This window comes from Acanthochromis polyacanthus, chromosome 19, assembly GCF_021347895.1.
Source record: "Acanthochromis polyacanthus isolate Apoly-LR-REF ecotype Palm Island chromosome 19, KAUST_Apoly_ChrSc, whole genome shotgun sequence".
Taxonomy (NCBI): Eukaryota; Metazoa; Chordata; class Actinopteri; family Pomacentridae; genus Acanthochromis; species Acanthochromis polyacanthus.
The window spans coordinates 13,758,946-13,770,962 of NC_067131.1; the positions used below are offsets into that span (position 1 = coordinate 13,758,946).

General features: G+C 39.6%; 2 protein-coding genes across 2 annotated transcripts; one reads left to right on the plus strand and one right to left on the minus strand.

Annotated features, from left to right (window-relative positions):
- Positions 1–606: 606 nt before the first annotated feature.
- Positions 607–3,164, minus strand: pigp (phosphatidylinositol glycan anchor biosynthesis, class P). The gene is made up of 5 exons (XM_022220026.2): positions 2,862–3,164; positions 2,688–2,772; positions 2,410–2,482; positions 2,189–2,307; positions 607–1,020 (listed from the first exon to the last, which is right to left on the minus strand). The coding sequence occupies exons 2-5, from the start codon at positions 2,767–2,769 to the stop codon at positions 905–907; spliced, it is 390 nt and encodes a 129-aa protein (XP_022075718.1). The 5' UTR covers positions 2,770–2,772; positions 2,862–3,164; the 3' UTR covers positions 607–904.
- A 186-nt stretch (positions 3,165–3,350) lies between these two features.
- Positions 3,351–11,106, plus strand: rexo4 (REX4 homolog, 3'-5' exonuclease). The gene is given in 9 exon segments (XM_022219941.2): positions 3,351–3,873; positions 3,969–4,306; positions 4,754–4,900; positions 6,302–6,495; positions 6,640–6,728; positions 6,828–6,846; positions 6,849–6,901; positions 7,737–7,811; positions 7,973–11,106. Coding segments are annotated over 9 exon segments (1,266 nt in total). The 5' UTR covers positions 3,351–3,669; the 3' UTR covers positions 8,120–11,106.
- The last annotated feature ends 911 nt before the right edge of the window (positions 11,107–12,017 follow it).

Consider the following 12,017-nt stretch of genomic DNA (forward strand, 5'->3'; position numbering starts at 1 on the left):
TATAAAAACTCCATCACATGACACTCTGGATGTGATGCCAAAACAAGAACTTTATGGGGGAAAAACATGTTTCACAATGTTTAATTTCTCAATACCTCTGAGATAAAAGTTTTAATGCCCCGTGGGAAGTAGCATACCATGATAAATAGCATCACCTTTGTACATGGGATCTTAATTGTAGTCCTCTCCGCTGCTCTAATTGTGATTTACGCTGTCATTTTGACAGTTAAACTGCTGTAATTTGCAAGGAATTTATTGTGCCATATAATTTTAACCTTGTCAGGATGAATTAGGGGATTTCAGACTGGCACCACGCTGCTGAAGCTAATGGTATTTATTTCAAATTTACTTAAATGGACCCTGAGGTTAGAATCCCTCCATTAGAACTCCATTCTAGGTCCTACCCCATTTGTCTCAAAGACCATCCAGCATCATGAAGTGCTTTAATTTGGACTCCATCTCCATCTGACAGATTAACCATTACAGAAACATAAAAAATATTTTGGTAATCAGCAATACTGTTAATTTAGGGCAGCGGTGGCAAACACCTTAAGCTGGGTGGTATCTAATAAATTTGTTAAGCACTGTATACACACACACACTTAATATATTTCAAAAAAGGTGTAATTTATTGCACATAATCATATACTCCTGATGTTGTTATATCACTTTCAGCTCATCACTGGTATTAACACACAGCACATCAGTTCACCCCAGTATAGAAGCATAAAACAAAGAATCAATTCAACTGTTTCAGACTAGCTTCTTCCCATGTTGTGCCCTTTGAAAAACATATAAAGCATAATCCATCCTTTGTAAATAAATGTTAACCAGTGACACCACAATAAAAAATCCCCAGCAGCTTCACTGCTACTCTGCCTGAAGCAAAAGCAGTTTGTGTTTGCTACATCTTGGGTGATAAATAGAACATTTGGTTGACTTCACTGATGGAAACATCCCTTAGTCGAGGAATTCCCCCCTTACGGGAGCATTCTGTCCTCTGGCCTTGTGCATACACATCTGTAACAGAAGGGAAACAAAGCATGGCAGAAGGGTTAGGATTACAAAGCTTGGGGTATTTTCTTACCTATCCAGAGACAGGATAGTAGATTTAGCTGCCATATATATTTAAATAATGTTATAACATACTGCAAATTATGCAGTTTTCCCTTGTTTATTCCCTTTTTAGCACATTCTTAGATAATCACAAAATGTCTTTTTCTTTACTTTTAGAAAAGGTAAGTACAGCACTAAGGACTGCACAGTGGTAGCTGGTGTGGCAGTGACATTAGAAGTCTCACTGTAGTACAAATTTAGTTTTACAGTTCTATTTTCACCCAACAGGTAGCTTTAGCTAGCGGAAAAACATACTGAGATTTGATTTGCGATGCCATTTTTCAAAAGTTCTTCAGTTCAATATTCACTGTGTAACAGACTTAAAACATGACAAAGGATTACTACATGAAATGCCATTAAAAGACTCAGAATGAGGAAGGTGTAAATCTGTAAAACCATAAATATGATGGTAAAAGTTCTGGGTCGGACCTGCCACAGTATACACTGATCGATGGGAAAGCATAAACAGCCACTGAAAGTTTCAGTCAGCTCAAATTAAATAAAATACAAAGAATTACAACATAATTATTTCATTAGCCACATCTCATATGACTAAATTGCAAGCTTTGCAATTTGCTAATTGCATTGAAATCGATTCGTTGTTTAGTGTGACTAAAGTAGATGCAGTAGAAGGATCTGTGTAGTGATGCTGCTGCTCAGTGTTGTCGTAATATTCCCTGTAATAGTGTTGCAAAATCGGTGTCAAGGTCTGAAGAAAACTGAAAATAAGCTGAGTCAAGAGACCGATAGAATTTGCTAAGACATGTCCCAGTTGACAACCTTAATTCCAGCCCAAGTACAGAATTTCTGAAGAAAAATGGAGGACACTCTTGGGTACAGGAAGAGCCCCAATGAAGATCTCCAAGGGCTCCAAGGGAAGAGCGGTTAGTTCAGTCCTGAGACTAAGTCACGGTTTGAGCTGGTAATTGTTGCCTTTAGACATATAAAACCTTTCTGCACCAGACTCTGCCTGACTCGAGCAAAATTTGGAAGATTTTCCTGCTCACTTTTTAAAAAAACTCTGTTTTGAGTCGACCTTAGTAGAATTGTTGCCACTTCACTAACTAGTTACCTGTGATGTTGTCCACGGAGTCGAGTGGAGCCGTGTTGTTCAAGTTCACTCCAAACAACAGCAATAGAGAGATCATTAAAGCCACCAGCAGGTAGATTGGCACTGCAAGAGCCCAATACCTATACAGGACAAAAGGTTTCAGTTAAATGATAAAAAACTACTAATGTCTACTATTTAATGCTTTTGTAAAACGGCTTTCTCATTTGCAGGATTCTACTTACTTTTGAGGCCAGTAAGTGAGCCCTATTGAATGAAGCCACTCATCTGGAACAAATGCCCACAAGCAATAAAGAACTGTAGAGAGACGAAAATAACAACATATTAACATAACTGTTTGCATATTTTTGACACTGAAAAATTAAAGATTGAGAAAATGTTTGTTACTTATGCAAAGAGAGAAACATTGTTTTGTTTGTAATTTCGCCTGTTTTGTTCATAAAACGTGTGTAATAGTTTATACCTTCTATCAAAAGGGTGAAATTAGCAGTTTTGGACTTACAGAAGCCAAACTGTGAGCCGAGGTAGAGAACAAACCCATAAATGGCCCTCTCAGGCAGAGGAGAAGGAGAATTTTCCACCATGATCTGAAACCAAAACAAATTTTAAAAAAGAGCCTTGAGGGACTGTAATGAAACATAGATGTTCAGACACATAGTTTGATAGAGCTACATACCTATAAACACGGATTTGTTTTGCTTTTGTTTAGCTATAATCCTGCTGAAAGCATTTGATGTTTTCAAAATCAACACCAGATATGTTCCTGTCAACACAATCGAGCTGAATTTTTAACCAAGACTTCAAAACATAAGACGCGACGTACTTATTCGACACATAAATGAAGCTGACTGTCTAAAGTAAAACAAGTTAAAGTCAAAAATTATATCAAAAATCTTCTCTTTCACACACTGAAGCTATGAAACATCCACAGCATCGTCAAACCCATCTTGTCTAAACATAGTCCCGCGTGATGTCTAGTACGATGTGAAACGTTTGCTAGAATATTCGTTCCGCGTTTAGAATAACCTGCAAAATAAGCCATGAAACGCAACTTTTTGCTTAATAGTAGATGATACAATTTTATATTTTGCAAAGCAACACAAAACTTGCAAATCATTTTAGTCTGTAATCAATGTTACTCGCTTGTAATGCGATGTCGTGTTTTTGGCGGACGCATTTAGCTGTTGCACACCGCGGAAATACACATTGCAGCATGGCTTCTCAGTGCATGAAGTTTGCCACTGAGCGATTTTACCACCAGTTAAGGAAAATATCAGAACATTTTCTCTGTGTTGGGGTTTCTACAAGGTAAATTTACTCCGGGACACATTTTATTTCGGTGAGACAACATTGACTGTTACTTTTTAAACGTTACCTGGTTAGTAAGTGACGGAGCTCTGATGAACCAACGTGGCTGAGGACGGTGAAGACTGAACATACTTTATTAAATGAGAGGAAATATTTAAAGGAAAGCAGTGACCACAATGTCTAAGACGAAGGCGAAAAATGGAAACGTTCAGCCCACAAATAAAGAGAAAAACAACACCGTTAAAAAGAAAAAGAAGTACTGGATAAAACAGAAGATGAAAATGCCTCCAAACAAGAGCAAAGAAAAAGCTGAAGCTCAGCAAACTGTTCCTCCACGGGATGGCCAGCACTTCTCTGCCAACTGGAAAATATTACAAGAGGTTTGTCATTACAGTACTGTGTCATATGTACTTGAATTTGTTCTATTCAGCACTTATTGAAGGTTGTCTTCAACTGTGCAAAACTTTTTTCACAGATGTTAAAGGCCAGTCAGCCGGAGAAGAAGCAGCAGCCTGTGACACCGAAACATCAGAACGGTGTCCTGCCAAGAAAACCTACAGAAACATCTTCTAAAAATATTTCCAAGTATACTGCTGGCCCCAGCCAAACAGACGGCGGGAAAAAAGTGAAGCACAAAACTGTCTCCAACAGCGTCGGTGTCCCCAAGGAGACTCAGGTGAATGTGAAGGAGCCAGCTGCCTCTGAGACGAAGCAGCCTGCTGCTCCGAAGAGGAAAGGAGACAGCGGAAAGTCAAACAGCAAGCAAGCAGCCAAGAAACAGAAGTCTGAGGTCGAAGAGAAGAAGGCTACAGAGTAAGTATGCAGCACTAACTCCTGCTGATATTTAGGTCAGGAATGATTATGCCTGGGCTGCACAGTGGAGTAGTGGTTAGCACTTTCACCTTGCAGCAAGAAGATCCCGGTTCGAATCCCAGGGTGGGCCTGGGATCTTTCTGCATAGAGTTTGCATGCGTGTTCTCCCTGTGCATGCGTGGGTTTTCTCCGGGTACTCCGGCTTCCTCCCACAGTCCAAAAATATGCTGAGGTTAATTGATTACTCTAAATTGCCCGTAGGTGTGAATGTGAGTGTGATTGTGTGTCTGTAGCCCTGCGACAGACTGGCGACCTGTCCAGGGTGTCCCCTGCCTTCGCCCGAGTCAGCTGGGATAGGCTCCAGCGACCCTAGTGAGGATAAAGCGGTGTATAGAGAATGGATGGATGGATAATTATGCCTGCTAACCTTGTCTTGTGCTGCTGCAGAGACGACCTCTGGTTTGATGATGTGGACCCCGATGACATTGAGGCAACGGTGGGAGCAGAAGCAGCAGAGATCATGAGGAAGAAGCAGGGCATACACAAACCCAAGGACACAGAGAGCGCCCTGGTCAAGGAGAAGGCGTTCGAGGGGTGAGTTATGACACGTCAGTTCACCTGTTGTGCTCCAAGAGAGAATGCACTAGGTAACACCTGAATCAGACTTGACTCAGGTTTTTCCCTTTGCACTCAGTACTTACACACACAAAAATACACAGATATGCATTTAAACAAGAGGAACGGGGTAAAGAAAGGAAAACAAGTGTTTAAATACAGTGTAAAGCTGTAGATATGTGTTTAAAAGGTGAGCCAAACGTTTAGAGCACACTGTGCAGATTGTGATGATATGAGAGAAAAATCCAGTTATTGACACTTTTTATAAATGAGTTGGGTAGAGGATAGTGTACTAAAATTGACCATATTTGAACAAGAAGGAATAACAGAGCGGCCTGTTGCCTCTACAACTTGTTGGGTTTCACATTTAAACAAACATTCAAAAGTATGTTTCTCCTAGTTGAACTATTAGCGCTCATGAAGTGATAAAGCTGATTTGATTAAATCATTCTGCTTGATTTAGTGTGTGGACTATGAGGAGCATTTACTTTACATAGTGTCAAACTGTTTTCTATGTCATATTGTTGTGCTTTAAATAGTTTTACAGGATTTTTAAACCTTGAAGCAACAATTGTTTTACCACACACTTTCTAACAGCACTAAAATCAACCTGCATTGACATAAAATAAAATATATGCTATTGACCCATGTCAGTGGGTATATAGAGGGAAATATCTGGACAAATGAGATGTTATTTGCTTATAAAATAACCACAGTGATGGAATGACAAAGTCTGACAAGTCACATTACCAGATCAAATACAGCTTTCCACAGAGAAAGCTACTATATTAGGGCAATTTTGTGACCATTTTTGTGTTAAATTGTAGTTTTTGACATTTCTACCTTGAAAGTCCCCTGGCTTCCTGCTGCAAAATGCATGTTTTGTTTTTTATTGTCCTCATATGCATCTGTTTTCTAAGAGTTTTTAGCCTGCACCAAAGGAAAATCCAAAATTATAAGAATTTGAGAAAAACATTTTAAACCAGTTTCTTAAATTGTGGTTTCATTTATTTGTGTACAGTAAAGATTTTTCTAATAAAAATAATACAAAAATGCATGTATTTCTGTGAACAAGGTGTTTTTTATTCATTGCCTTGCTGTATGCAGACTCGTCATGCTCAGTGTCGTGTGTTGTCAGCCCTCAAAGACTCTCAGATCAAAAACCCTGGACTTCATTATTTTGTGGCTGTCTAGTTTGTCAATACAAGTTCAGTCCTGAGATTCCCCACTTTGGTGCAGGAAATGTTCGACGGTAGAGAGAAATGTTGTAAAAACGCTTGTGTGATAGATAGATAGATGGACAGAACTATCCAGGCAAGTTGAAATAGTAGTGAAGATTCTCCTCTTTTTTCACCCTTGTTTGCTATTCACTGACATCAGCCTCACCAAAATTGTGGCGATTGATTGTGAGATGGTGGGAGTCGGTCCGTCCGGAGAGGACAGCATCTTAGCTCGCGTGTCCCTCGTGAACCAGTTTGGGAAATGCATCTATGACAAATACGTGAAGCCAACAGAGAAGGTGACGGACTACAGGACAGCTGTCAGTGGAATCCGACCAAAGGACATCAAAGATGGTGGGTCATGAAATTACCTTTAATTATGATACTGTTTAATGACTCTAAAAGCTCGTAAAAAAGAGAATTAATGGCTTTAAAGTAGTCTCCAAATACTGTTGTTCGTTATGTTTGAATTTATCATCCATGTTTGTCTCACCACAGGAGAGAATGTAAAGACAGTGCAGAAGGAAGTGGCTGACATCTTGCAAGGGAGGATAGTGGTTGGACACGCCATACACAACGACTTAAAGGTAGCATGGATGTAATATCTGAGATTAGATTTTAAAAGAGGTTTTTTCAAAGTATTTGTGAGCACTTATAAACCGAGATTGAACTGGCTTTTGTTTCAGATTCTGCTTTTGGATCATCCAAAAAGAAAATCAGAGACACTCAGAAGTATAAACCCTTTAGGAAGATTGTAAAGGTAATTGTATGATATTGGTTGCATTTAAGAAGTTCTCTGACTCGACCTATGAAAAGAAACGTTTTTCCACCATTTCTGGTGCACTGTTACACCACTCCCAGCACTTCTGTCACATTTGCAACATTTCTTGAAAGTCTGGTTCTGTAACCATGACACCACTTGTCTGTGTGGCATTCTGGGATGTCCTGCACTGTGTCGAAATGTTGAACCCACAACTTGGTGGGAGAGGAAGAAGTTGCAAGGAGCCAAATCTGGCAAGTAGGGCACACCGAGAACAACGATTGTGTTGATGCAGTCTTAAGACTTGTGCGATTACAGTGTTTGCGCTGAATGTTTTCTGTCTGATGTCTCAGGATGTTACAGTTGAACTTCCACAACCGTGTGAATGTTGGCAGTCATGTGGCTCACCTGATGCAGCTTTGTTAGTGTTGGACACTGCAAAGGCTGCCGTTTGGTCTCTGGTTCATATCCGCACATCTGACCCTGATTAGCGGTGATGATCCTCAGCATGAGAGTTGGGTCAGTTTTACACAGAGTTGCTCTCAAGTTAGAGTTCAGTGTGTAAATCGCCAAATGTAGATTTGCAGATGGTCAGAAAAACACTTCCAGACAGTGGTCAGAATGTTCCAAGTACTGGAAGTGGTGTATCATTGCATAAGAAGTCGATTTCGTAATGGGACGGTGGCCAAAAACATCCGGTCTTTGCTTTTCATTGGCACAATCTCAGAACTTGTTACTCACAACTGACACGTAGAACCTGTGAATGTTCAGTGGAAGGTCATGGACCCAATCATGAAATTTAAATGCTAATTAGATGCTTTTTTTTCCCCTTTAGAGTGGTCGACCCTCGTTAAAGGTCCTCTGTAGAGAAATCCTCCATGTGAAAGTCCAACAGGGTGAACATTCATCTGTAAGTCATCATGATGAAATGATGTGCTGCCTCGCTTTGTCAACAACAGCTGATTTATTCACCACTGTATTCTTGTCCAACATTACGGAAGAATACTTGTAAATAATGCAAAATGAGATCTTGGACTGATCTTCGAATCTTTCTTCTTTTTCGATTTCCAGGTCCAAGACGCGCAGGCCACCATGAGGCTGTACACACTGGTGAAGAAACAGTGGGAGGCAGAGATTAAAGCCAATCAGAAAAACAAGGGCGAGAAGAAGAAAAGAAAGCCTAGGTTGGCAAGGAACAAGAATCTCAAGAGATTATGAATTTGAAACCAATATGCAAGACAACAGCTCATCTCCTGGTCAGAGCAGATCTGACTGAAGCCAGCAGAGGTTTGGGTTTGATTTCAAGAGATGAAGAAATCACAGGAGTTTTTTTTTATTTTTATTTTTTTAAATAAACAGATGCTGAACACTTACGACAGTCTAAAAGCATGACTCTTGTCTATCACAGCAGCCCCTCAAAGCGAGCAAAAACAAACTATTAAGAATCTCACTGAAAATGACAGATGTCCTTAGAAATGTTTTTGAAATGTGTCTCAGCAGGTGGCGACTGATTTCGTCAGAGTTCTCAGAGAGGTCGAGCCCAGTTGTGAAACACTTGTTAGCTGATCAGCCAGGAGTTACGCAAAGCAAAGATGTTCATTCTGAGACATATTGGACTTTCTCACAGAAATTAAACCATCTGAGAGTTTACTAAGTCTTTATTCACGCTCATTTTTCTCCAAACTCATTTCCTCCTAAAGATGTTCCAGACATTACGCCCTAATCTGATATTCCCAGCAGTCGGAGGCAGGTGTTCAAATCACAACAGCTTCCTCTGCGGTGCGATCTTCAGAGTCATTTTCCCACGACCACAAACTGCAGTTTTGACCTATTGTTCGTCAATATTTTATAAATTGTCAGATTAGAGCTTTGACCTCTCATGGTTTGTAAGAATTCATGGTTGCTTAAGAAGTTGGATGTTTAAAGAAGTTTGAATTAAACGAGGGAAACGCTTTTAAACATCTGTAGCTGAATGTGTTGCTTAGAATCACTTAAATCAATGCCAGAGGTAAACATTTCCAGGTTCATTATTGCCTAATTTCTTTAAAAACACACACAAGGTTGGCTGTTTATTCACAGAATATGCAAAATGTTGCTGGTTTGATTCTATCAAAACTGTCTCTTGCGGCTTGTAATCACATGTTGTTCTTTTTACGTCATGGATGCCCAGAATTTGTTCAACTCAGCTGGATCTTGGTGCCACGTCTGGTACGCAGTTGCTCTTGACCACACGAGGTGATATCGATTCATTTAGCATCATTTTTAAGCATTTGCAGAGTGAACTGGTCATTTTGAATTTCCTACAGTGACTTGCCTTTGCTGTTTGGAGCTTCTCCTAGTTTCCTCTCAGTGTGTTTCTTCTGCTGCAGTCCCACTGATGGAATGAGGGATTCAGACTCCTCACGGTATGTCGGCGTGATTTGCTGCCCGTGTTGTGTAGCAGAAATGAAACTCGCACCTTTCGTCGGAAGACTCTTGGCTCTAAATGACACTCTTAAGTTATGGAGCTCAGCCCGACTCCAGGGGCCTTAGACGGATGAAAACCTTCTATCTTTCTTTGACAAACACGAGAAGAGATATTAGGCGGACGGTGAGCTCTGTTTGCTACAAATACTGTGTGTTTTATGGTTGCTTTTAGTCTCAAAAGCAAACACATCCTGCCCAGCATGTTCGGATATACTTTTAATATGATTCTTAAAGCATCTTGGGGAAAATTTGCCAGATAGTTGTATTATTTTAGCCACTCGCTCACTGCAATCCAGGTCTGAAATATTAAGTGATATAATTGTTTTTTCTTGTTTGTTGTGGTAATAAAAGTGAGAATTGTCGGCTCCCTGTGCGCCAGCAGTACGTCAGTGTGATTTGCTGCTCAGGGGCTGATCCACTCTGTGCCTTACATTGTTGAAATGAAGCCAGTGCCCTTGGTCTGCAGCCTCCGGGCTTTAAATTAGACTCCAACTGGAGCTCAGACAGATTCTGTGAAGGCCTGTGGCAGAGCAGAAGATCCTGGTTTAAGTTTGAATGCAGCCTCATTTACTGACACAAGACAGAAACGAGACTTTATTTTCCGAATACCTGTGAGCTTTTTGGTCCAGCTTGTATTCCTGTAGTGCATTAGATACACAGTAAATATACAGCAGCCATGAATTCTCTGTTGGTTTGTAGTTTCTGGTGGGCTCTAGATGTTTCAGAATATGTAGTGAGGAAATTGAAGAGGTGATCCACATTAGAAATGGAAGCAGCTGCGTTTACAGAAAAAAACAAGTGTGATTGTTTGGTTGCGTGGCTTCATTTGTCTTTTTCGTGGAGCTTCCTTTTTATCTTGGGTGAAATAATTTGACCAAACAAGGATCTGCTGAGCTGAGAGGGTCTAGAGTCCTTTAACTACGATAAATAATGTAGACATTTACCCTCGGATGGCTTCACACGAGATTCATTCATCATAATAATCCCGTCCGGATTCATGGCAAGAACATGGACATTTATTTTCATTTAATCATAGGATATAGTTGATACAGTTGTAGTACGATGCTTTGGAATCAGTAGTATTTTGCTGTTTGGGTCAGTTTTTGTAAGACTTTTACACTGATTAGAGACAGAATAACTTGCCAGTACAGAAAAACACAAACCTTACGTTGGGCAAAATCTTAACTGGGCCATTTGTTGTTGTTGTTTTTACAGGTTTTTAATAAGCATAGTGAGCATTTCTCGGGACTCGGTTTGCATACACTGATCAGCCATGACATTATAACCACCTAAAAATGCAGTTTAAAACATTGCAATGTTCTACTGGCCTTGGATCCCAGAGTATAAATGCAGAAATAATAACAAACATGCAGATTAATGCAACCAACAAAAAAAGAGACAAGACCACATCTTTTCATTTGATTTTTTTTTTTATTCAAACGAATTTTAAAAAGCCTCATATTCCAAGTTTCATGCTTATGTTACCATTGCAAGACTAATGTGTTGTGACACATAACTTGTACATTACAAAGCCTGTCCAACATTTCATGTTTTGCTTAAATCAGCCTTAACATTACCACCACGTTTAGTGCCATACTGAATGATTTTCAAACTTGGTAGGGTTGCATGCGAGTCTTGGAATCATTTTTGTCAAAGTTATGAAGTTTGTCTGAGCCCACACTGTCTGTATAAAACTATGGTCTCTGTGAAGCTCCAGTAAAAGGACTGTAAAGATTTTAGTTGCATTTTCTTATTGTTTTATTTTGTATTTTTCTTTTAATTCTTGAAGAAAACAGACGATTTAATATAATGTACGAAGAATTTAATAAAATCGTAGAGAATAGTTCTTGAAACAGATTTTTTTTTTTAACTTACATCAGTGAAGGACAAAGCAGGGCAGTATGACAACATCTATTCATTTAAGCAGGAATATAACACAGTTCAGGATTTTAGCTCCTTTTAAAATAGACTCCTGGGAGTCATCGTTAACATTTGCTGCGTGGTCCTTTATTTTTTCGAACAGCATGTAAGCATCACCTCTGCAAAGTTTACTTGTTGTGTTATTGTTAATTTTCTCAACCAAAATCAATTTAGCGTCCTTGTGCACTTCACACTTAACAGAACATCCCGTGTTTTATACGTCTGAAGGTCACAGGGTTCATCTCAGAGGTGACATTTTTCATTATGAACACAGGAAGCAATGAGTCAGAGGTCACTGTTTTTCAAATAGTTGTAGACGACGTCAGTAGCAGAAAGTGAAGCACCAGTTTCTCATCTTCATTTGGTCTTTGCATTCTCAAAACCAGCAGTTCTTTCTGTTTACCTCCAGTGTTTTTGCAAATATATAGACTATTATAGATGTATAGTCACATATATGCTGCGTGATTTCCAGTGCAAAGCTTTGTCATTTTTAAATATCATGTTTAAAGTCCATAGACACGCTAAATAGTAACATTCTCTGGTTGACTTATAAGACTGAGGCCATCTTCTCAGAGTTGCTGTTTTTCTAAGTCATTTCCTGAGAATCTTCTCTGAACCTCACAGTTTCTCCTTTGGTCCTTTGCTCCCTACTTCCTTATGCATGAGCTGCCGCCGAGAGATTGGCTGAGCATGTGTCTGTGTTGACTAATGCTCGCTCTTAGTTGAACAT